The following is a 26,935-nucleotide window of genomic DNA, read 5'->3' as shown; positions in this document are numbered from 1 at the left end:
TCAGAAAAAAATTGCCTCCCACGTATTATTGGTAAATGAGGAGTTACACAATAGTAGTTTCACACTTTATTTTTGAGAAAATCTCCAGATTTAAGCAACAGGTCTTAATGATAATGAAAACATTAATATTGCAGTGGATTTACATAGAACATCACATTTTTAACAATGATTGATACAGAGTATTTGTCATGCAAATCACTTGTGTACACCAAGTAAATACTTATATATCAATACATATCTGTACAGTATTTACATTTTATATTTAAACTCTAGCTAGAAACATTTTCCAAGAAAATATAGAAATGAAACTGGTAAGCCACAAGTCTTAATTTGTAGCATTTGGTCTACAACAGACCTAGCTTTTCCAGCAAGCATATCTACATAGATATGTAATAAATCTTAAAAATATGCATTGTTTTTATATATGAAGCATTATAAATGCTGCTCAGTTTACAAAGGTTCAGTTTTGTACCAGTTTAAAACGGTTCAAAATGTTAAGTGATGTAGAGCTTATTTTATCAGATATTGTAAAATTTAAGTCAGTCCAGCTGAGCTTAAGTATTATATACAGTTCTCTCCCTAGATTGCACTGGCAACGTGGCTGATGTTAGTGGCCAAATGGTTTAGACACTGTGAGAAGCCACGCACATGGCAGAAGCAGTAGTGGCTCTTGCTGGCCCCTGTAGTTGTAAAGGGCAATGTTAAAAAAAAAAAAAGTTGAATTAATGCAAGTTTCAGTGCAACAGGAAGGGAGAAGTCTGTTGTCCCCAGAGGACTTTTCCTCAGCATGGCCAAACCATAACAGACATTGCTTTAGGCCACCGAGCAGCTCGTCTTAGTAGCCACCCCTGGACTTTAAGCCCATTAAAAAAAGGGAAGGGTCGAGAGATTTTTCTTCACCCTCATGCATAGTACCTAATTTGGCCAAAACTTTCACAAGCCACTTTGTTTTACTGGCCTCGTGGCCGGTGGAAATCTTGGGCCAGTTTCACTCCCTGTTAATACTGTTACAAAGAACATTTGAAATCAAATATTATCACACACAAGAATGTTATTCCATTAGCTTTGGTAAATTAAATAGATACATTGAGCACCACAAAGAGCTGTTTAAGATGTTGCATTTTAATGCTAAGAAATAATATATTTCCTGCTATAATATCCTCAGTTACATGTTACTCTAAATAAGTATTTCTGCCGGATATAAGAACTTCAAACTAAATACAGCAAATGAACTCTCAAGGCATTTCCTTCATGCTTACAGGCAGACATCCTCACCTGGCTAAATAAATAGATTTTCTTGAAGGTGATATTTCAGAAGATAAGAATTGATACAAAAGTGCTTCATTACTTTTTAATGCTTTTGTAATCTCACATTTCTCCAGAAATAATTTATTTGCTGCTTTTCACCTTTACACTCATTAGTACCACTGGTTCTGGCTTAGCACTATTTGCATTACAAATCTACTTATCCAAAGCTAAAACTGATGTATGCATTGGTTGGAAACAAAGCTTGGGAGTTGTGGAACAGAAGACTCAAAACAAGTGATGTCAGCAGCTCTATAATCACTCTGCTTTGCAAACATAGGACATGCAACTTAATTTGTTTCTAATTAAGAGTTTAAATGTGTTCCATTAAGCAAACATGTCCCCACACTGATACTTATTCAAGGATTCTACCTCCTTTGGTTGAGTTTCAATCCCTTGAAAGTACTCAGATTTGAACAGCCATCCAAGTAGACTGCAATTCCACAATCTCTGGGGAAAATCTAAGGTGTAAAAATAGTTTACTTTGTTCTTTTCCTCTCGGCCTTTTTTGCAAACATACAATAAAGCAAAACATTCACAAGCTGACAACCCATGCAAAACCAGGCAAATCAGTAAGACAGGAACAATGAAACACACTCTCCCTTACAGTTAAAAAGAGATTTGAAATAGAACTTACTAAGTCTGTGGTATCATCAGTGCAGCACATTTCCCTAACATGTATCCAGAGATGCTTCTGTAACTTCAACAAGCAAAATTGTTTTGACAATGTATTGGGTCTCCAAAGCATTCATTGGCACAGTAGGCATGGCTCAGGTTCAACAAGTTTGTGAAAAACTGAGTACTAACAAAAGCAGTAGGGTCCAAAGCCCCCAGATTTTGCCCCCACTGTGGAATTAGGGGTTTTAACTTAAGAATGGTAAGTGCACCATCAATAGAAAAGCATTTTAGTAAAATCTGCCACAGCAGTTTGCATGTTACCGAAAGACTAACAGTAGGAGCACAGAAAGATCTTCCACAAATTACAAAAGACACATGCTTGTGGGGGAGTTTAGGTAATCAATGTGTAAAATTTCTAAAGTAAAAATAAGGCTGTCTATTCATTTTTTTCAATTTCAACTGCTGAAGCACAGATCTGAAAAATCTCCTTTAAGAACGCAATAAAAATACTGAACTTTTCGGTACGTCCAAAGTTTGTTATCAAGCAAAGGAATGAATCCTGCTTGCTTAACTCTATAGGGCTGTATCCTGCAGAAAAATTTCACCTTCCTGGTTTTCCTCTTTAAAAATCCACGCAAGCCCTGTCATCTTACTCTTTTAGTAGTAACTTAGTGTTAATTAAACTACAACATATCTAAAATGTAAGAAGGATCTTACTATATAAAAAGCAGATTAAACCAGTCATTAAATCTTACTGCTTATTGTGAGTGTATGAGCAGACAGGAATGAGTTTTAGCCTACTGGCAAACATCAAACCACATCTGTAATTAGTGTCATGGCTACAGACTCAAACCTTTGCCATTGGGACCTGTGTATACTTCAGTGCATATCGACCAAACCCTTTGGCACAACTAGCTAACCACGTAGGTGCCAGTCTACCACCGAGTTGCATTTCTGAAGAAAAGCCATTTCCATCAAGGAAGGAGAGCAAATCCTAAATGAAAGCTGCATTCAGTTGTTCATTTACTGCGAAACACACAAGATTTGAAAACAGATTGTGGGTTTTCTGCTTGAAAAATTAAGTGCTAGATCACACTGTACTCCACTTTTGGTACTGCATTTTAGTGAGAGATGAAAGTCTTATAATCACTCCTCCTTTTATGGGAAATGCACTCAAATAACAGGTATAGGACATTTTACTATTAGCCTTGAATTCCTTCCTTCCCAACCCAAGTAAGCTGGAGTTGTGACTAATGTAAGTAAAACAAGGCTTCCATGTTTTCAGTTGAATTAAGTTCATTATAGTTATCCTCTGGGATTTGAAGCTTACTTCAAATTACATGCCAATAACTATTTACCCTGAAAGGTCTTGCCAAGTTTTTACATCATAGTAAAGTGTTTATATATAAAATTTACAGTTCTTGTCTTCATTTAGTTTGTCCAATTTTTACATTATCACTCAACCATACGTTCATTTATAGGCTGATGCAGGTATAAAAGTTGCTGATCACGTTCTATTTCTTATTTGCAATTCTTCGTTTCCTTGTTGCCAGCATATCATAAAAGGGATCCCTGCTGATACTTGCTCTAGAAGAGAAAAAAGGAACCATCAGTTTTGTTAGAAATATATGTTTTTGAAAACTGAAACTATTTTTTCTCTTCCCCGTGGATGACTCCACACTCTTAATAAGATAATGGATGGTTGACTTCCAAGCATCACAAATATTTCTTCAGAAAACTATGTTATTCAGCTGTGATTTGTTAACAGTTCAAACCTTCATCTTGACCACTGTTTATTTCTTTAATTGCAGGTCTGCTTTATAAACCTTCCAAGATAAAAGTCAAACTGTGAAAGTTTAAAGATGCACTGTGAACATGCTTAAGATACATGTCACTGAAGTTAATTACTAGGTGAAGTAACAATCTAATAAAATTAGGTTCAAGACAATTTGCACAAGGCTTTACATCTGCTTAAAAGAAAAATTCATGTTTTCCACATTTAAGTTAGTAGCGCTACTTCCTCAGGACCAGACAGTAACAGGGAGACTTGTATCTTGATCCATCAACCCCACGTAGCTTGTGATTAATCCTAGAGGACACCGTGACATCAGAATTCTTCAAACAAGTTAGAATACAAATTCTCTTAGTATCTTACTCTGAAAAGAGTTTACACTTAATTTCTGAAAGACATTTAAGACTTTAAACTCACTTGATAGATTTAATCCACTCTTCCTTTTCTTCTGGGGTGGGAGCAGATATTCTATACACTACATGGTTGCCTTCCACCACTCTACCATCAGCTTCAGTTTTACACGCTTTAATTACTTGACCTTTATGACTGGGGTTATAGAGCTCAAAGCAGTTCTGGAGGGTAGAAATGAAGAAATAAATTAAAAAACCAAAACAAAACTGACAAACATCTTAATTTAACACTACTTCCAAATTCTATATGGTTTACTTATCTTAAAAAAAAATTATTAAGATATCTTACTGGTTTTCTAGGGTCTTCAACTTCTCTTATGCTAAGATTTTCTAATGGAATAATTCCTCGAGGTTCTTTGTCCTAAAAAATTAGGAAAATATCACATTATTAGCCATTTAAATATCTTGATTACTAAAGAAGTTCACTGTAATATATACTCACTGTGGTGTACTCAAAGTAATACAGGCAATTATCAGTCAGAATAAACCATCTCCGTTTCCACGTTTTTACTCTTCCCCCTACAATCAAAAGGTATGGCTGAATTAAACATGTGTTGCTGTCAAGGCTTCAACAATGAGTAAGAAAGTAATTTACTTTTGCCTGTTTTTCAAAATATGGCTTAACTGCTTAATCATAAATGGATCAGGCACAGACAAGCTGAGGTTAAAGGAACATGTTACTGTAACTCTCATACCAAGATCAAACTCCTGAGACAGCCTTAACTATGGTGTTGCTGACCAGCCACAAAAACTGTATGCTCTTAAGTTGCAGATGTCTCCTCTCTTACAGAGAATGTAATAGTTTAGCAGTCAGACCTGCTCCCTCCATCCATGCCATCACAGTTGTTTACCACATCAAAAATATTAATATTATCTGGCCCTCAGAAATGCATTCGGTGCTGCCAGGGCAAAGGGAGGCCAATCACCAGCAAAACCTGTAACTGGCTTCAGCAAGACTGACCTTCTCCACAGCCTGTCTTGTACAAGAAAAGGGTCCCATCAATAAAATTAAGGGCATTTTGTCACCTTCTCACTTGTCTCATAAGCAGACATGTAATTAAGAACCCATCTCTACTTTCAGATTGAACATCAACTGTTTAAGATACTTATAAACATTATTAGCAGAACAAATATGATGTGTCATTAATAAGGAGCAAATCCTATGCCAAAACATACCACTTAGTTACTTTTCATAATTTAGTATTTTAGAAGTATGTTCTCTTGCTGTGTTAATATATCTCTGAGCACACCTGACAGAAGGAATAGCTACTGCTCTAAAAATGCCAATTTTTTCTGCATTAACAGTTTAGACAACAGCAACCACAGAGCTCCTCTTTCTTACACCCGCTAATGTCAGCGTCCCTACACTGTAGGGAACAGTTCCTTTTAGAATCACACATTATTGTCTTGTTCCTTTCAGCTGGTTTTCTGCCATTGGCTACTTCAGAACATGTCTAGCATTCCACAGTTACTTTATTTTTAAACCTCATTTCCAGGAAAGATGATTGTAGATAAAGCATTCATGTGTTATTAATATACAGGCTTAGTTCCACCATAGTTATCTGACTTCAGGATTATGTCACCACCTGTGCATCATCCATTCAGCAGTGATTTAATCTCATTAACCCAACATTTCAAAATAGTTGATCTTGCTACTGAACACCCGTGCATAGAAGAGCACACCATTAGTACACACAAGACCCCCAATTTAATCCAAGTCATATAACTGCATCTAAGATGTGCAATCTTTTTGTTCTACTTGAGATAGCTGGGTGTTTGTTTAATACAGAAATCCAAATCATATTAAAGAACACATAGGAATATAATGTAATTTCTTGATACCAGCCTACTACATGTTTGCATTGCAGACTGAGTACGTTGCATGTTGTATCTTCTGCTTGGTTTCATGACCTACACGATAACCCAGTGCCAACACACTCCCCACATTCAATGTACTCAATAAACTTCATGTTTCTACTGCACGCACACATATCTTAAAAAAAATTTAATCTGCAAGCAGGTGCGGTGAAATAAGAGAAGCCAAAATAGTGCAAGATGCAGAAGCCGTGACAGAATGAATGGTTGAGTGAACTGGAGACAGTGAGTGAAGAACTGGTGCCATTTTAGTACAACCACTGTGACAGACCCTTAAATAAAGCACTGTAGAAGCATTCAAACTGATATGTAAGTTACTAGAAAAAATCCCATCACCTTGACTGAGAGCTAGTTCAAATATCAGGAAGTATTCGGGCTAGGAATGGAAAGCCAGCGAACTTTAGACTCACTTCCAGATCAATGAATAAGCAGCAGCTGAGTCAAGACAACTGCCAGGGCAGTCCATGCTATCGCCATAACATGACAATTTTTCATATAACCCAGTGTTCATTGCCGTGACTTTAAGTCATGTTCTGCTCTAAGGTTAACAAGGCTAACATCATTTAACATTTTTATGGCACAGAAATGTCACCACGTTTTTCAGGCTAATAGGTAACATCAGCTAGCATTAAATGTCATGGCTTGCCCAGTTCTAGTAGATAAACAATTCAGCAGGAGAGAGGATGAACCAAAGAGGCAAACAGGTTACTATCACAGAGGCAGCTTAAACTGAACAAAGGTGTTTCTTATAAACTGTAGTAACACATCAAAAGACAATTAAAAAAATCAGGTAATACCCATGTATTTCAAAGAAGGCCTGCTTATAATTTAAGGCAGAAACAAGGGACTTAAAACACATACCTCCTACAACAACATGAAGTGCCAAGTAGTAAATGACAGTTGAATCTGCTGAAGTTTTTCCTGACAACATTCCCTCTCTTCAGAAAAGACAGATTTCTCAAACCCAGAACTTCTTATAATCATACTGCATTTCTGATGAAGCTTTTGTCATGAAACATTTCCCAGCTCTAGGATAGTACTGATGTTGAAGCCAGAAAGTATCTCCAACAGCATCCCTCTTATCTCTCCTTTCTCCCTAAAACAGCCAGTAGCTCACCGGGTTACAATGCTCACGTGAGTCATGGAAATACACCCTAAGTCGCTGCTCCACCAAGCTATGAATTACTCTTCTCCTCCAGAAAAAAGCAGCAAGCCAGGATTTTTAGGCGGGACAAGGAACTATTTTCACATACAAGTCTCTTGTCTCCCCACCAAATTACTTAGTTGCAGCTGCCAACTGCACAGAAACTCTAATAAAGCTTGAAAGGCAATCTAATCTGTACTCATCAAGTTTGCAGGGGTCACCATATAACATGCATTTAATATGCCTTTACAATGGGCTAAAACCCAAGAAGCTGGATGATAAGGCTTTGTGGCCTGCAAACACTGCATGCAAGATTAATGGGTAAAGAACTCGTGATAACAAAACATTCTTTTCCTTGGCAGAGATTGCTGTAGGCTCACAAAACAACAACAAAGGGTTTAGTACCATACTTTGTACCTTATTCCAGCTCCCAGCCTTTTCAAGATTAAAATGGAATGAATTAATTTAGTAAAAGAGGATCAATAAAATCAGCATATGAACCCATACACATTTACAGAAATGGAGAGATAAGTGATGTACTTCTGAAAGATCTAGCTGATTAACTAAAATGCAAAGACATCTCAAACAACAAAACAAAGCAGCACAGTATCTTGTAGATGGAAATCTAAGGAAACTACAAGAAAAGTCCACAACGAGGCAAAATGTACAGAAAAACAGAAACAGAAACCCTCTTAGCCTATGTAACCCAACACAGGATTATTTTCTTTCAGCTCTGAGTGAAGTATAAACTAGAAAACAAAGGTGAAAGAAAACACCTATACTAAAGGGAAAACCAACTGGCAATGACTTAGGAAACACCAATTTCAAAATTTAAAAAGGCCTTAAGACTATAGGGAGCACTGTATCTAGAGTTTAAAAATTCTACCCAAATCTTCAGCACATAAGTTTTAGAGGGGAAAGAGAGAGAGAGGGGGGCGTGTGTCAAAAACGTTCTTTCTTCTCAGTTCACTTAGATGCCACTAGGTGGAATGGACTCAGGAACTGCGCAGTTATACAGGTGACTGGATCAAAATTTGGGTTTCTTTGAAAAAGAAGTTTCCCTCGACTGCAACGCTAACTGCCTCAACCTAGAAGAGCATCAGTTACTACGAGAGCCAGGCAGATAGCAGAAGGCACCAGTTTCCTGATCTACCACCACTCTTCTCTTGCCCCAGATTAGGGAAGAGAAACGACATCCTCTTAGGGAGAGAGGCACCGGGATAAATGCCACTGCCAGGATGGGCCCAGATGCAAAGCTTTTGGACAGCCTCCAAGCTCTCAGTAACTGTCTGACTGGCAGAAAAAATTAACACCATTATGTGTCTGGCTCGAATCATTTCCTCTCCAGTTTGGTGAAATAATGTCACAGTTTCCCTCTAAACAGAATAAAATATTACGCAAACCAAGCTATTTGCCAAGAAAAGCTGTTTTAGGCAAAGAAACGCCTCCCTTTGCAAAACGCTTGTACCTTGGGCATCGGGACAGACAGCACAGACAGCAAAAAATACACCACTAACAATTATGATGCAGAAAAACCTAAAAGCTCATAATGTCTCAAGCTGCTCTATCCAAGGATTCACTAGCACTCAGCACCTTTCATTTTTTTTTAACTTGTAGCATTTATTTTCATTACACCATGCTTCAAACAATGTAGAACGGAATGGTAATTTAGGTTTACCAAGATAAAGACATCTATATAAAGGCACCAGCTGAGTCTAGATAGATAAAACCAGAATTGCTGTCTGGCTGCCAGGTTTGGCACTCAGACTTACACAAAGTCACCTCTGAACAATTCAGACCAGCAAACACTCCAAAAGCATTTTGCACCCTCCTAACTTTCCAAAACCCAATGCCAGGCTAAAGAGCTAGAGTGGTCTTTGGGACAGACCAATTTTACAGTATATGAAAGTTTCACAATACCCATCTCCTGCCCAGCAGATAATCAAAGCAGTGACCTGGAATATTAAAAAAGGGGCACAAGTAGAGAAATGGCAAGAGTTGACTACAAGAAACACCAAATACAAAATACTCTCTTGATATACTCAGGGTTTGCAAGTTGTCTTAGTCATAGTTTTATATAAAACTTTCTATTTCAACTTTTGAGTATTATTACAACTGAGCACTTAAAAGTCTCACATAGAAATACAGTCTCCTTAGCATTTCAACAATACTGAAACTTTTAATATCAGCATCTTCCAAAACTGAGGGAAACCCTACCCATTTCACAAGAAGTGTTTCCCAACAGAAAGGACTGCAAAAATGCAAACAATGTGAATCAAGAGAGCACTCTCAACATACAGTTGGAAGCCTCCTAGCAAATAGGAAACTCAAAGAAGGGGAAAGAAAGGAAAAAAAAAAAAAAAAGAAAAAAAGATTGACAGGTTTATTTCTGGTCAATGCACCTAAACTAGCAAAATGTATTTGCCTGCACCAGTCCATGTCTGCTGAAAAAAATGCAGAGTCTTTCACGGAAGCACAGCTTCACGTATTTACAGGCTGATTCACCAGAGGCTCCTGGACATGTTACGTTTCTTTATTCAAATAACCGTCATGCCATAGGAGTGTTATGTGCAACACCCTTCCGTTTCACACATGCTTTTACTATTGGGCTTTCTGTGCACTCTCTCTCATCTACATCATACATCATGAAAAGTTAGATTTATTGACCTTGTGCCAGAGCCAGAGATGGATAGGGCAGAAGTACCTGGCAGCTCTCACTGGCTTTCAGTCACCTTTTTTTCTCAAATTTCTTTGTTCCTCTATTTTTTATCAGATCTCTTGTGTCTTTTACTGACAGACTCTTCCATAAGGGATGTTGTCACTACTCTACACATACCCACACACTTGCTTGGACTCTCAGTATGTGTTTAAGTAGATGAGAGCACAGTGGCAACAGAAATATGCACAGCAGGGGCTTATACCCAACCTCTTCTCCAGAAAGCACATTTTATCTACATCATCTTGAAAACCTTTTCTGTTGAGATAACTATCACCTTACACTAAATGGAGAAAAGCTGCAAAGTCACCTTTGAAACTGTGCCAGCTGAGCCAACACACATGAAAAAGCAAGGGCTTTGCTTTTTTTGTAGTTAGAAAGACAAAGAGTTCTATACCATCTGTAGTGCAGAGGTCAAAATAAGACATTGGAGAGCATGTGAATGAATTCCAAATACTCCCTTCTCACATCTATTTCCTTCCAGCACTAGCATGGTCACTAATTTCCAGGTGCAATTGGTCAAGCAGGCCCATGGCTCTAACCAGGCTCTACTTGCACCATACTCACCCCCCTGTGCACCCCCCAGCACTTTAGTCACCATTCTCCAAGCACAAAGTTCCTTCTACTTTAACAAGCAGTTATACATTAAGGTGGCCAACAACTGGCTCTACTGGAGTGTGTACTGGTGTTTTATAGAAAAGAGGTTTATTTCATTGAAAAACAAATGTTAAAATAAAATTTCAGTCTCTTTCATCTAGAAAAAAAAAATCCTGAAGCCCAAGTAAGAAAGTGAATCCCATCAACTTTGAGTCTGTAAATGAGACCACCCTGCAGTGCCAAGAGACTGCAAATTACCAGAGGTTTCTGCAACCCTAGATTTGATGCTCATTTAAGATTCTGTTAAGTAAACTAAGTATGTTATTTAAAAAGGAAATAAGTAAGAAAAAGAACAGCTTTTATAAATGCATAGTTCAAATGTAATCAGTCTTTCAATAATCTAATATAATTGATGTACAAGCAAGAAAAAAAATCACTCTGGAACTTCATTACAAGAGTAAGATACATTGTTTTCTCTCAGCAGAAGTAATTCTTCCCTTGTTACGTTCTTCAGTGAACAAGAACATGCTGAATAGTCATCTTTATTCTTCCGCTTTACATGTACACACTTTCTTTTGCAGAACACACTCGCATGTGAGCTAGACACTGACATGCCAGTCTTTCAGAGTACCACTGATGATACTGTTAGTGACACTGAGTGATAAAGCAAAATGCTACAAAAAATTTGATTTAAAAAAAAATAAAAGAAAAAAAGGAGGAAGGAGGAAGAAAATAAAAGAATGAGCAACTGAAGAAGAGGAGACTGGAAAGCAATCAGATACGTACCTCCTAATGCAGAATAAGCAGAGACAGCCAGTCACAGAACAGAAAGGTGATAGGTCATAGGCCATAAGGAAAACAAGAAGGCACATTTAAACCACTCATTAAAAAATCATAGCCAAAACCAAACCAAGAGAAACTCACAAATAATATGGAAAAATAAAGACATACAAAAATAACTGTTTGAAGAGAAATCCTTTTTTGTTTGTTTTTTTGGTTTGTTTGTTTTGTTTTGTTTTTTTAATACACAGAAAACTGAGCTGAAATATCACAAAGTTTTCTGAAATGACCTTATGGAGACTTAGTTGTTATTTATCACTCACAGCATGTGGTAAACATCATACAGCGTTTCCTTTGTCACTGAGTTTTTATTTCTCATATATCAGAAATAAAACTTCAAAGTTTGAAATGATTGCTAATTTGGATATGTAAAATAGGAAGTAACAACCTCCAGATGTAAAGGAGTTACTTTGATTCATACATTTTTAAATACAAATTACAAAGTTAATCCTACTACCTTCACAAGAAAGCTGATAGACATGGAAGCGGCAAACACGCTAACAACAAACAAACATACAGCAGCAAAACTGCCCTTATAACTAACCTAATTTCAGCAGCCAACCTTCTCTATCCGGATTAAAAAATGTATGTGTTAGATCATTTCCATCATCCTCTGGAATTTTAAATGGCTCATTCTTAATACTTTCATATAAATTCTAGAAAAATAAAAAAAAAGAGGAAAAAGACCTCATTAATAAATGTCTAACAGAAAATGCAATGACGATATCTTACTGCTTCTCAAACTCTTTGTATAGAAAGCACAGGAAATACTGTCCATAAAATTCTGGACCATCTCTTCTAAATCTTTATTTACTACTTTGATTAAGTTTGATTTTAAACTACTTCATCTGTAAACAAGTGTCCCTTTTACAGATTTTATAAGCACTCCTAGCAAAGACATTTTTTCTTTAACTGCAGCATTCGGTATTTAAAAGGTCTCATTTAGTGCAAGTTTTGCCAAATGAATCTGGCTTTCCAGAAAATGGTTTAGACCATTATACTGTCTTAGAGAAACAAGTATTTTTACTGATATCTCAAGGGACAGGAGGAAGCTCCACAAGACACATGGGAAGAAATGAGAGGCAATAACAAAACAACGATTTTACTATTTTTTCCAGCTTTCTCTGACTTACCCAGAAATACTACTTTTTTTTCATAAGCCACCAATTCCACAAGAATTTTGTAAACAGCAAACTACTGAGAGATATACAGACTGTCTTCTCTGGAATCTCCTCTCCTCAACAAAAGATTGAATACAGGGAGAACAAGCTCAAAGAAGCTGTGAACATCAGAAAATGCTTCTTTCAGCTACTCACATGCTAGAAAATGTTCTTATTGTCCCTCTGCAAATTTGCCTGAGAACTGTCATATACACTTTTATGTTTCCTATTAAAAACAGAAAGCAATGCCTTGTCTTACTCAATCTAACTTACCCGTAGTAATTCTTCTGGAAGGTCTCCACCTTCATTAATTCCACGATTCATAGAAATAAACCTCTCAACTGTTGGTTTATCTCTTACATTGTGGTTGTGCAGACTGGTGTTTAGCATAATGATGGCAAATGAAAGCACATAGCATGTATCTGAAAAAAGATTTGAAAAATTATTTATCTTACTATGCATTGTGGCACAAGCCTGTAAAATGAATACATAGCTTATTCTGACTGATAAAGAAAATGAAACAAGTAGTCAAAAAATCCTGAGCACTATACACAAAATCAAAGTATCAAATCTTTAAAATTGTTGAAGTAAGCTTAAAAAGACATAATATATAACAATTCAAATTAAATGCAAATAGTACAAGAGAATCCAAAAAAAAATTTAAGCTCTTTGAAATCATTGCCTTCACCTTAAATTAACATTTCCCTTGAAACACTGAACTGTTGTTGGGCAAAATGTTTTCTGCACACAGATTTTGCCTCGATCATATTGGTAGATCTTATAATAGACTTTATCAGACTCCTACTCAAAGTACTTCTAAAGCTTTCTCTAAAGAGAAAGAACAGTTTCTTCAAAGTAATATTTGAACTGCATTTAAACAGACTGGAAATGACAGTGACTCACTTTCTTAGCATACATGAGGTGGCTAGTACCACTGAATAATATCACAAGATTACAAAGGAGATCTTATCATGTCTCTTGACACAGTTATGATTATAGTAAATTGTCCCAGAATTCAAGTACAAGATCGTGTGTAAGAAAGAGCAGGCTGAAAACCTCTCTGCTACATAGAGGAAAAATGTTTTTGCATCTTCAGCATTTTGTTTTCAGTAAGTATTTTCCCCTCCATCTCTTGCAGCCCTGCTTTAACCTTATCCTAGCCCATTTGTTCCTCAAACTAAGTGATCAACAGCAAGCTATGTGTGCATTGAACTAAACAGACCAATGCTAGGGCATTCTGTGCAGTATCACGAAGTTTTCTTAGCTTTTATGACTTGAGTAATTCTAAACCAAGTAATTCAACAGAAAAATGAGGTGCATTTCTAACTGAGATAATTATTATTGAACAGACTGCTAAAGAGAAAGGCTACAGTCCTCATAAAAATGTATGACTTTCTAGATAATATACTATACCCATATATAGGTCAACTTGATACAGAGCTAATCAGGTGTAAAGTCCTTATAACTGACAAGCAAGACTACCCAACCTACTGGTCTCTACTGCCTTTAAGCCCCTGAAAATCTTACTTTTCCAATTCCTAACCAAAATCTTTGGTGACATTTTTTAAAGTGTGTTTTATATTTTAATTGGCTTAGATATCTATTAATGCTGAAGTTTTATAAATGGAAATGCATTCTGACCATAAGCTTGCACTCCTGGAAACAAAGTGTAGGAGTAGAGAGTTGTGTTTTCTCAGTTCTCAGAAAGTTCTCATTTCACGTATTATTTTATCCTGAACTTCCTAACTGACCATTGTCTCCTTGCATCAGATGTGGAAGAATATATATGATTAAAAAACCAAAATAAAAAACCCCAAAAACATATACACTTAAGAAATCCTATTGTTTCCTCCGACTAACCTGTAGACTGGAAGACTCCTGGGTTACAAAGGCAATAGCGTGAAGCAAAAGCTTCCATCATACGATCAATTTTTTGAGCCTCTCCTGGGAGTCTGAAGCTCCACAGAAACTGCCTACAGAAGGGAAGAATAGTTGTTAGGCTCATTCCAATATTTATATGTTAAACATACACTACTAATAATCAGAAACAACAACAACAAAAAATCCCCCAGGAACATCTATATAAAATGTCCTAGAAATATATTCTCAATCTCTCAACACACAAGTCAGGAGCTATTATAAAGCAACATGCACAGATGGCTAGCCCAGTTATTCAGCCAGCAACACTGCATGCTATCAGGCAAGATAATATGGCAGTTCATTTTCTGAGACTCTCTTTTTTCCAGACTAGTAAACAATTTTCTGTATGCATCCCATTTTTGCCATGAGAATGCTATGGGGAAACAATCAGTTCAATCCTCCCTGGGTTTCCTGGCTACTAAAAGCAATAAACACTCAGCTAGTCTATACTTACAATGTAAAAGACACATTACATAAAGTATTTCTGGTGGGGAAGAGAAGCAAGGAGAAAAAAAAAACAAAACAACAAAAAAAACCCTAACACATCATCCTGAACTCCTCAACCACTGAAAAAATAGTAACACCACCACAAAAAATCCCACTGCTTAGAGAAGTGCTGCCTGTCTAGTCTAAGTTCACCCTACAAGAATCAGACCCAGATGGTAAAAAAGAGAGATACATGATATCATCCAGTAATTTTGTAATACGTGCAGGAGATCTGCGCTCCTGTTTAGCAGCATGAACTGGAATACAGTTTTTACTTTCATAACTTACTATTTCTATATATAGGTACACTGGAATGCATACAGGACAGAAGTCTTCACAAATTCACTTTTGGCACACTGTGGCGCTAAAAAGCTCCAATTAATTTAATCACTTATTCTTTTTCTTTCTCAGCAAAAGAATTATCTGAATTAAAACAGGATCTAAACCAGCAAAGTTACATGCTCTGCCATGCAAAACAAGTTCTCAATATTCCCTGTACACTGCGTGTCAACAGAATAACCATTTATTCCTGTCTTCATCAGTTTTCATTTTAGGACATTATATTAAAGTGTCACAGGCCATCTTTAGTTTGTCAGCTCTATATACTGTCTTTTACTCACCTCATGCAAGGTTCCAACCCAGATCACGAATTTTGTAAGCTACCAAAATACAAACATTTAATAGTAGCGGCTGCTAAGGAAGAATAAAATCAAACCTAACATTAAATTGGGTAAAAGAGACAGGAATATGAAGCCTCCCTGACAAGCCTCAGCAGCCAGAGAAAAGGCTTCCTTAGCTCAAGCCTCAGGCAGCTCAAGTTATCATCACCACCATATCACTCAACCATAGCAAAGCTGTTCTGACTCCACATCACGAGGCACTGCACCAGAGACAAAGATCACATGGACATTTCAATTTATCTGGTGTCAGGAGGGAGTCACTTGTGGCAATGGAATTGGCAGAACTGTCTGAATCTACTTAATTTGCTAGATCTATTATGGATTTCCACCAAGACGAGAAGGGACTGCACAAGGTCACTGTATGCTGGCATGCTAGAGAAATCAAATAAACTGATCACTCAGCCAGGGAAAAAAAAAATACACAAAGATATTACACTTTCTTTCATATGACAACTTGGGAAACTCTGATGAAAGTAAAAGGAAATTATTTGATTCAAAGTTTACATCTTTGTAAACGGAACATAATCACTGACTATGGTCAGTGGGATTTCCCCCCCTCCCCACCCAGAGGAACAAATCGAGGTGGAAGGAAAGGAGAAAGAAGACAGCAGCAAATAATATGTCTTTGCTTGGGTTAGGGCTTTGACTGGTTTTTACCTATCTCTGTGCTAAGGTATAAAAACAGATATTCAAATGTCCACATACGGCAGGCGCACCAGAGTTACAGCTACGTTTCAGTTGTTTGTATTTGTCTGAAATAGTTAAAAGTTTTCACTTTTCGAAGGCAGCACACACACAAGCAATTGGAAGAGTTAAAACAGAGCTGTCTCTGCTAACTTGCACAGTAATGTGTATAACCATGCTGAGCTGTAGATCAGCTTTCTGGCAAATAAATCAACACAGTGACTCATATGAACATGCAATTCAATCAAGGAAGCTCAGGTAAAAAAAAAAAAAAAAAAAAAGGAAAAAAAAAAAGGAGGAATTTACTCACCTTAAGGCTTGTACAAGATTGAGATCAGCGAACTCATGGAGTTCAACAAAAGCCTGAAGAACTTTAATATTAAATTCATCTCTGTGAAAGACAAAAATGGAAATAGAGAATTACAGTTCTGAACTTTAAAGGCTTGTTAGTTATCTCTATTTGCTTCCAAGAATAAGCAAGGAAATAAATGTTCATACTGATCAAGTCAAGTAATCAGAAATAGTTTACACATTTATTTGACAAGTATTTTTAGATTTAACGCTAGTATTTTAGCCATTATTGCTGGCATTAAAAAGGTAGGTTATCAAGAGCCAGTACAGTTGAACTGATTTTAGCACTGCTTATTTAAATGACCTGAAAATGGCCTGGCCTTCTCCATGTCACATTTATTTCTAGTGCAGCTGTCTTGATATGGGATGATATCTGATAAACTTATTCACCGAAGAACTCATGACACAATTTCTGCGAAAGACTTTTCTTTAGCCATGCAAACACATGGAAAAAACCCTATCCCATTTTTTCCTCTAAGAACAAAAAATATTAAAGCAGTATATTAATTTATGTACAAAGAGGAACAGAAATGTTCCTAAAAAAAGAGAACAGCTTTTTTAAAAGAGCTACTTAGTACATACTATATTCTTACTCCAGCCTGAAAAATCGTTACAATGAAAGTTTACTAAAATCAGAATAGGTTTTGATTGGGCTTCCTCTCACCTATCTTTTATATTTCTATGTAAACCATGAGCCAAATTATGCTTTGTTTGATACAGAAGTGTCTAAATGCAAAAGAACATTTAAACATTAATGAACACAAAACTATTTGGGTGCAGACAGTATTTAGTCTACACCATCACTGAGTTCATACACCAGAAGTGTAAAGGTTTATAAACCTCAGGGTGTGCTTTAAATACATCACCAAGACAGAATGTTGCATATCAGCCTCCACCCGAAAACAGAGAGGTGTGCATCCACCAAGAATTACCTGTTGTGTTACTAACTGCATAGTCAGACTAACCTGTAACACTCGTAAGTAAATACCTTTAAACCATTTATTCATTAGGAAGTCCCCATATTGCTTACAGTATCAGCTCTGTCAAGGAAAACGAAGCAATTCTCATAGAATTTAGTATTGCACAATTCAACTGTAGGGCTGAATAGGGGTACTTTGTTACTCTAAGCCAAACATTGATTTTGCTTATATGTACGTAAAGCTGCAGTAATTCAGAATAAGTATTAGTCTTATACTCTAGTATTAGTCTAATACTCCAATCTCTGCTCTTCTAGGTTTTAATGCAGACTGGATTAATAGTGATACTTGTGCTGAGTACAGCTCCAAAGACACAAGCCAAACATGAAACGTCTACAGAGCCACTTAAAGTAAGTGAAAACTTACCAACATATAAAGAAATCTTAAATCTTTTATAGTATGTAATTAATCCCTTATTTATTGTACATTTTTAGGTATTATCATTTTCCATTTTAGCATTCAATTTTTTCCAGTTTGATGAGTGCTATAATGCTATAAAGAGTCAATAATTTAAAATACAACTCTTTATGGCAAAATGTTACACAAATATTTAATTCCATTGACTATCCTGGTCCTGTCTTCAGCTATATTTAGCTAGAATGAAGTAGTAATTCATGATGGTTTCCCCAGAGGGAGTGGCAAAACAAAAGAGAACGTCCTGACTCCAAATGCCTTGATAAAATGATAGCGTGTAACTCAACAAACGCTCATCTGTAATATGCACTGCTATTTGCATAGCACAAATCACTTCATGGCCTGTTTAAGATCGCCTCAATGGTCACATTTTATTTTATTCCAGGGTATTTATTTTACCCCAGGACCAAAAGGCCCAATACATCGTTTTCAGAAAAACATGAATAAAAATAATTAATTCTAGGAAATTAAGGATTCTAAGAAATTAATGATGCAGTTCAAAGGAGTATAACGAATCAGCTCCCCATTCCAGACCTGACTACTTTGAAATTTCCATACATATTTCCTGAAAAATCTGATTGTCATCTGTTCATCTCCACCTCCCTTATAAATTCATGTAAGTGAAAAAAAAAAAAAAAAAAAAAAAAAAAAAAAAAAAGACAGAAATACCACTTGCCATATTGCCATTACCATATTAATATTACATCCTTCACAGAAAAACTGGAAGGATTTCAGAAGACAATATCAAGGTAGAATGCAGCTCTCAAAAATGGACACAGACTGATTTAAACAAGCTTTGCAATTATGGACATTAACATATAAGTGATTTTATAATACTGATTGCTCACATATTCAAGCGACACATAATGCTGTTGTATAAAAATTGTTGAAATGTCTACATATACTGTACAGAAATTTCATAGTGAAGATCTATTTTCAAGATATAAATATTACAGTAAAGACTTTCATTAAACCTATTAGAGTCAGGAGGAAACTGCTGAGCACAAACTAAACCATTTGTACTGTAAACAGATTACGGGTGCTTCAAAAGGGATCTGCCAGAACGTATCACTACAGGAGTATATCCTAAATGAGTCAATGTTTAAAACCTCCATAATGGCATCTGAACTGGAACATGCACAAGCATGCAGATACACGTACTCCAATCCACTCTTCACTTCTGTCTTTCTGCTGCCTTTTTCAAAATCAATTCCTGGGTTGCACAGCAATGGAATAATTTGCATTTTGATTGTGTTTTGCAACAGTATGCATAAATATGCATGTCGCATGTTTATTGTACTAAGATTGATAAAGATATGGTGCAGTTGCCCTCTGAGAAATCTCCTTACTAATTCTGGAAAGTTTGCGAGCAGGAAGACGACAACGTTAAAACCTGCTTATAACTACTGTCCCAGGAACTACCTCTGTTCATAAGTAATTTCTTTACATTCCAATTATTAGCAACTGCAATCACTCCTTGTCTGGGCACAGTATCAAGAGTTACCGGAACTGCTGTAATACAACTCTCAGACATTCCAAAGCTTATGGTATTAAATTCTGCACTATAGCCAAATTTAAGGGTATTTTCTCAAAACAGCAAGTTACAATGAATTAAATAACATTCTACAATGTACCCATTTAAAAAGAACAACACGTTAACAGAAAAAAACCCTATCACAATACCATGGTAGTTTTACTTCCCACTGTAGCTTTTACAGATCTCAGAGTAGTAGAGTTGCTCTCTCATCCAGCATGTGAAGGGGAAGGTAACTACCAAAACCCGTAAGTATGCTTTGTAAACTCAAGAACAAAGTTTCAGTATTTTTATTTTACCTTTCACCGAGGTAATCTCCAATTACTGTTTTATTTAATCCTTCTCCTTTATAAAGGAACTGTGCAATGTCTTCTGCAGTGTTCTGCAGGAGGTCATTTTCTATCAGAAACTGTATTCCCTGGGAAGAGCAATTCCAGAGGAAAAGGAATGTTATGTTTTCTTCTACAAGCATTTATGTAAGTACTGCTCATAACATTTGTTATTAATATACCGACACAGACACATATACAGCACATTATTACATTAGCCTACAGATTTATTTTTTTTATATATATAATGAAATGGTGAACAAATGTTTTTCAGTTAGATAAGCAATATTTAGTACTGGTTTAAAGATTATATTGAGAACACATTTTTAAGGCTAGAAGTACTAGGTGGCAGTTTGAATCCCTCAACAATAGAAATACCAAATATTATTTGAATAATGATTCCATGTTGCTCTTTGGAGTTAAATGTGTGAGTTGACCTGGTCACTATATCTGCAGAGACATAATCTGTAAAATCATATAATGAAGAGGTACATAGGAATAACTTAATTACCATCATGACACAAAATAAAGCATCTGTTATAATCTACAAACTGCAACCCAATACATCAAGCCTTGCTTATTCTACTTGCAGTAGAAGTCGCAGCTGAGGATACTGAAACCAGTTTAAAAGAGTTTACACTGACACTGGGATTATCAGTGACTCCTGGTTGTGCTGAAACTAAACTATTCACAAAGGACTGTTCATGAACCAGTCAAGCTTCTACCACGGAGCTTCTATCAAAACCAGGAGGAGAGTCTTACCCTGTCCCTCAGTGGGTGCTTGATCAAGCCCCTGGTCTCCTATGCCTCCATAAATTACTGGCCCTATAACTGGCACACTCTAGGGATGCCCAGAGAACTTTCTGCAAAGCGGTAAAGAAAGGAGACTAAGAGTTATGTAAAGATTACATAAAGGATGGAAGGAATGTTACTCCAACACTCAGCAGGTCATGAAGAGATAGCACTCTTTTTTTTCCCACCACACATCCCAACAAAGATGTTGCTATTTCTGCTGTTTTCATAAAGCTGTTAACAGCATGCTAGTGAAAAGTAGCAACTAAAAGTAACCTTAATGTCTTGGATTCCAAAAATGTAGAGAAGGGCTTAATAAATTATTCCAAATCTTTTCTACTAGAATATTTCATCATTTCAGAAATAATAGAACTTTTTCAATTTCTGCAAATGGAATATATTTATTTCATTGCAACTGGGAAAATTTCCCATTATTTTTTGATATAGCACAGGAGGCCCTGCAGTAACATTCGGAAAAGTAATTATCCTTCTGTTTGGTTGATTCTGGGTTTTTTTATAATGAAATGATTACCTGACTGACAAAAAAAGTCAATCTTCTGACCTAATTTAACAAAGAAAATGAACTGTGATTTTATAAGGCTTGAAGCTTTTTTCAAAAAGTCTGGAATGCAATTCTCTCAACACAATTTTATCATCACCTGAAAGCTTAATTTCAATGACAGGCTGATATTCTGACAACTTAATATTTTGATTAAGTCATTTCAGTACAGACATGATTTCATTGCAAGAATATATCCATTTTATCTTGAAGCAGAAATAGCTGAGTGTTCCTCAAAAATGATCCCTTCAAAGCTTACTTAATAACTAAATATTTGTACAAAAAAATCATTTGAGTATGAAACACAATGTTTTTTCCCATACCAAGTTCTTTAAAAAGCCCCCAGCTCTGTCAACCAACAGAGAACCTTCCTTCTAAAAGACATCAGAAATAGCAGTTGCAGATTCTCTTGTTCAACACCTGAACCATATTATTCACACTTAGTGTAAACAGATTGACCATAACACTTTTAAAGAAGTTGTACAAGTTCCTGAAAAAGATAATGGACATGACTAGAAGCACAGAAAACAAATTTCTGTGTACAGAAGCAGATACTATAACACACCACTAAAATCAATTTATATTTCCTTTTTCTGGATTTTTTTTTTTTAAACTTTTAAGCTGTTAAAGAGCCACAAATTAAATAGAAAGGAAAAGGAATTTGTCTGGGACATCATCTCCTGCGTCTGGAATAAATGGTAAAACAGGCCTACCAAACCCTCATCAACTCCTACACTATCTTTTGTCTCGAGGCAAATTTTCTTAAGGAAGACAGCTGTACTAGTTTCACCTCACCACACAAAATTCATGGCTACAGAAATATTCAATATTCACTACAAATATTCCATAGATTTTTTTTTTTAAGTCAGTGCAATTAAATCTGCTTTGAATTTCATAGATTTTACAGTAACTTAATTACAAATTTTGCAGTTATTGAAACCCTGCCTTTGTCAGAGAGAATTCATTTTCTGGGCCTGACACAGGCAGTACTGACTTCCAGTGCTGTGAATGTCCCGCATGGCTTTATGTCCTCTGCACAGAGATTCTTGAACTGTTTTACAAACTTTACCATTACAGCCCTTCCCACACTAGTTAACCAAACCCAAACAGCAGGGTACGTGATATTACATCATGTAACTGCCTTAAACACAGCTATTTTGAATGAGGATTTTCTGGGTGGAGGTAGGGAGAACTGCTCTACGTATGTACTAGAACATGTAAAGGTCTTCAAATAAAAGCAGTGAAAGAAAATTACCTCACTCTGTTCCTGCTCATATGAAAACATTAGATCTCTTACTTGGGTTTAGAGAAGAAAACTTGGGGGATTCAGCACCTGTCATACTATCCCAGTTCTTTCACATTCCTAACTCCAGAGACCATCTTCCCTCCCATTTATGAATGAAAAACATCCTTTCTGCAATGACCCCAAGTTAATTCTCTCAACATTAGAAGGACATATGTTTTAACTGCCTGTAATTTAAAGTAGCAGCTGCAAACAACATGATGATCTAGCTTTAGAGCAGCCAGCTACTGCAGGCCACCACTGATTCATAGACATTATTAAGAAATTACTATTGTAAGTCTGTTTACCACATTTAAATTATGTTACAGTAGCAATGCAGCCATGGCATCTATTTATAGAAAAAATTTCACCCAGCAAGAACAGCAACAAAAAATAGTTAACATGGGAATGAAAGCATCTGACATCACCCTGTGACTTTGCCACAAACTTATAGGATGTGAAAGAGCTCGAGGACAACAGCAAACTATCAGGATATCTGGGGATATTCTGCCTTCAACATAAAGTTAGACAGTCACCAAAATGGAAAATAAAAATAAAAGGCATGGTCAGTAGCTTTAAAAGGGTTCTGTATCTCAAAGTATTTGAGTGTTTCTAGTAGACTGAAAACAGCCTGAAGAATAGCAGCCAGCACTGTACTTGGAACATCACAGAAAAGCCACAAACTGTAACTGAATTCAACAAAACTGGAAAGAAAACATGGCAAGAATTAACCCAGAAAAACAAATGCTAAACAATTTCCAAAAGGACCTTAAAGAAGACTCTCCACAAATTCAAAATGTAATCTCAATTACAAATAACAGAAGGCAGTAAAACAAAGCAAGGAAGATGTAAAATGAGAAATAAAGGCTAAAGGTCAAGTACGTCAAAGCAGCTCTTTAAAATATATTGGAGGAGGTCCGTAAGAACATGTGGAGGGTCCCTGAATTTTCCAGAAAATTAACAATTATTTTTAAAAAGTAAAGGCACTGCAGAGAAATTAACTACTTCTTGGCAGAATGCACAGTAGACTTCGTGAAACAGGTAACCAAGTTTCTACCTGTATGTGTTTGTACAAGCCATACAGGTACACATATATAAGTATATATGTATACAAACACACAAATGTTCACACATGCTTTTTTCACAAACAGAATTTAGATATGCAAATATAAAAGTCTATAGAACAAATTAAAAAAACATGTTAAAAGTATTCTAGAAGAAACAAAAAACAACAGGGCATAAAAAAAAAAACATATGGCCTCACTAATAACCAAGCATCAAAATATTTTTAAAATTATGTCTGATATATCAACATAGAACACCTCTATCAGGTACATATAATCTTTCTGCAAGCCAACTCAATCAATACCTGTCATATTTGATTGCTGATAAATAACCTCCATTATCAAAAAGGGTTCGCTTAGGTGAAAAAAGCACACATGACTAGCAAATATCTAGGTGACTGCTTCTGATTTAACTCTCTGCTCAGTATGTTACAGGATATACAAATCAGGCATGTGAACTTATCAGAAATGTTTTCTTAAGAAAACACGACTGTATTTGTCATAGATCATATTACAAGCAGGAAAGTGATTACTGAGAAGTGGGGGGAAAAAAATCCTCTACCTTCTTAGGGTCCATGTTGAACTTCTTCCTTCCCATGGCTATTTGCTTATTTCTTTGTGTGGTTTTGCTACACATGGTGAAAAAAATAAAAACAAGCAGTTATCTTTTACAAAAACAACAACTTCTGGAGGAGCTTCTTTTAATTTGTATTTTGGCTACTTTGTATTTTCTATTACAAAAACAAGACATTCATTTTATAAGGGGGAAAATTATGTTACTATTTTCAATTCTTTCAAGTGATTACAGTTTCAGAGAACTATATCATTACCTATTGGACAGTCTAAAATTCTATCCAGCATATTCTCTATCCAAATAAATGACACACCTGAACAGGATAAAGTCAGGCTTTAGAGACTTTATAACAGACTGAATAAAGGTGATCCAGTATTTGTTTAGCATGCTAAAGCTGTTTTTATTTGCTATTCCTGGAAGACCTGTTCCAAGGTCTTACTGAATCATGTCCATATGTTAGAATTACTTACCTTTCCTCTACACTAGTCAGATTATCAATTTCTGTCATAACCTCAGCAATTTCAAATTTTAATCTCTGCCAAAAAAAAGGAAGGACAATATGTTAACCTATATTATAATGCTTTTTGCAATCATCTATCATATAATATGATCCATTAGATTTTATTTTCTAATATTTGCTGTCACCTGAAGAAAAATGATGAATCTTATGGCTTCCTTAGATATTTAGCTTAAAGATTTTACCACAACTGAATGTTAAATACACATGGGATCTAAACTCCCATGTCAGAGTATCAAGACCAAATTGCCATTACCAATTGCAGCATAGAATTTCTTTACCCAGATTTCTCATTCACACCTATCCTGTATGCAAATCTGCTGTTTAATGAATTCTTGATTCGACAAATGTGTACATATACACATATTGCATTATGTAAATAAAGAAGTTAGCATTTTTAAAAGCACACAAATGATGCATAAATCCTATTCATTATTAGTAAGATTTAGTTTAAGCCATTTATATGCTTTTAAAAACACTGCCTGGAATACATACCTAAGTATGCAGTTTACTGTTACTTAATTTACTGAATAAGTCTTCTAAGGACCTTTACAGATAAATCAGTTACCTCAATATCATCAATCAGTTCTTTTTTCCTGCGACGAATATTTAGAAGCTCTTCTCTTTCTTCTATGGAGAGGTCATCAGGCACTGGAATAGAGCAAAATGTACAGTCTTAGCATTTCCAAGCATCCCTCATCACAAAAACCTGATTAAGAAAAATAAGCTTACATGAAACATCAGGGCGTTTTGTTTCAGCTGGAATCATTTTCAGAGAAAAATACCCAAACCAAAACATATAACCAAAAACCACAAACTGAATTTACTGGAATTCTACTTTATAAAATAGTAAGTTAATTGAATGAATGACTATGGATAGAAACTATCTTTCAAAAGAAAGCTAGATGATCAAAGGGAACTTGTTATCATATAATATGTGGTAAGATTTGTTCTACAGCTTATTTGCCAAATTCAAGTCTAATATCATTCCAATTATTTCAGTAACAGACCAAAATTTTTCATTTAATTAATTATGATTCAAAAGACATGACTATCTTTCAGGGAAAAAAGCCAAAAAAAAGCCAAAGCTATATACAACTTATTACCAAGATGCATATCCTGGTGCTAATTTCAGATAACATCCCTTGATCTGGTTGCTTTGTAGAGCAGAGATGCAGGTTAAGTAAAATACTAACATCCTTAACAGCAAATACTTTCCATCAGTAGGATATACAAATAAATATACAGTCTAAATAAGTTATTTAATGCAGTGTATCACAAACCTATGGTTTTGTATAACATCATTTAAGTGAGTCTGAAGCATTTAAGTCAATTTTAGGTCTCTCCTTGGCTACGCTAAAACAAATACATTACCGGGTTGATAAGAATTACTTGCTACTCCATCACTCTAGCAGCAGCACCTTACCCTGTAATCTCTGACAACCAGGAAACATGAAAAGTTATTCACACAAAACCTCTGCTTTTCTTGAGCAATTAGATTTTTCCCTAGCAAGAAACTTCTTTGGACAGAGATTATTCTCACTCACTTTACAGCACTAGACATCAACCACAAATATTCACCTCCTCTGCAATGATCCCATAAAAACAGTTTTAATGCTACACACTTTCTTGGAAATAGCTCCTTATTTATAGAACAGCTTCTCCTTCTAGCTCAGTAAAATGGAACAAGAAAAATAATTAAGATATTTAAATGATTCGGTCCCAAGAGCAACAAACAACAAATACTGTTATTTGGGGTGGCCAAAGCTGTTTCTTTATGTCACATACACATGTTAACAGACTGTGGCAAACAGATCACAAGCGAAGGTTCACCTTGACAGCAGATTTTTAAAGACACACTTGAAACACAGCCTCTGTTCCAATCTTAATAATATATTGGTTATTTTCAACATCCAGTGGTTAAGCTCCTCTCTTTTTAAGATTCAAATCATAACATAAAATCTAAATGGCAACAGACCTTGTTAGACATAAAGTAATTATGGCAAATGATCTCATTTAACTACTCCAGATACACACATAATTCAATTACTTCCAGTTTAGGAAATGACAGTCTTCTGTTGAACTAATACCAGACTTCAAAATGTTTACCTGTTTTTTTCCCCTTCATCTCATCAGAAACTCACTCACTCCTAAAAATTCCTTGCATGCAAATACCGGTAAGATTCTTTTCACATCAAACCTTACAAACACATGTGCCTACATCACATCTTTGTCTTACATGTATGCTCAGAGATCTTAAACCATCAAAATTCAAAGAGATTTTATGACTATACAAACACTATATACATACCCAT

The 26,935-nt window shown here is 35.8% G+C and overlaps 1 protein-coding gene across 1 annotated transcript; it reads right to left on the bottom strand.

Moving 5' to 3' along the window:
- Positions 1–54: 54 nt before the first annotated feature.
- On the bottom strand, positions 55–26,935 carry CYTH3 (cytohesin 3). The gene is made up of 13 exons (XM_026859153.1): positions 26,932–26,935; positions 25,189–25,295; positions 24,574–24,638; positions 24,092–24,158; positions 19,803–19,921; positions 16,538–16,618; positions 14,318–14,430; positions 12,731–12,879; positions 11,842–11,953; positions 4,568–4,644; positions 4,415–4,486; positions 4,133–4,287; positions 55–3,510 (listed from the first exon to the last, which is right to left on the bottom strand). The coding sequence occupies exons 1-13, from the start codon at positions 26,933–26,935 to the stop codon at positions 3,438–3,440; spliced, it is 1,194 nt and encodes a 397-aa protein (XP_026714954.1). The 3' UTR covers positions 55–3,437.

This window comes from Athene cunicularia (genome assembly GCF_003259725.1).
Source record: "Athene cunicularia isolate RWA chromosome 14 unlocalized genomic scaffold, athCun1 chr14_part1, whole genome shotgun sequence".
Taxonomy (NCBI): Eukaryota; Metazoa; Chordata; class Aves; order Strigiformes; family Strigidae; genus Athene; species Athene cunicularia.
This window is presented reverse-complemented; position numbering and strand designations above follow the sequence as displayed.

Excerpts from the sequence above, each read along its gene's own strand:
- CYTH3 (XM_026859153.1), bottom strand. Across the intron at positions 4,645-11,841 it reads AGGTTGGCTGCTGAAATTAG|GGGGAAGAGTAAAAACGTGG; the intron begins GTTAGTTATAAG and ends TTTTGATTGTAG. Across the intron at positions 4,487-4,567 it reads ATTACTTTGAGTACACCACA|GACAAAGAACCTCGAGGAAT; the intron begins GTGAGTATATAT and ends CTAATTTTTTAG.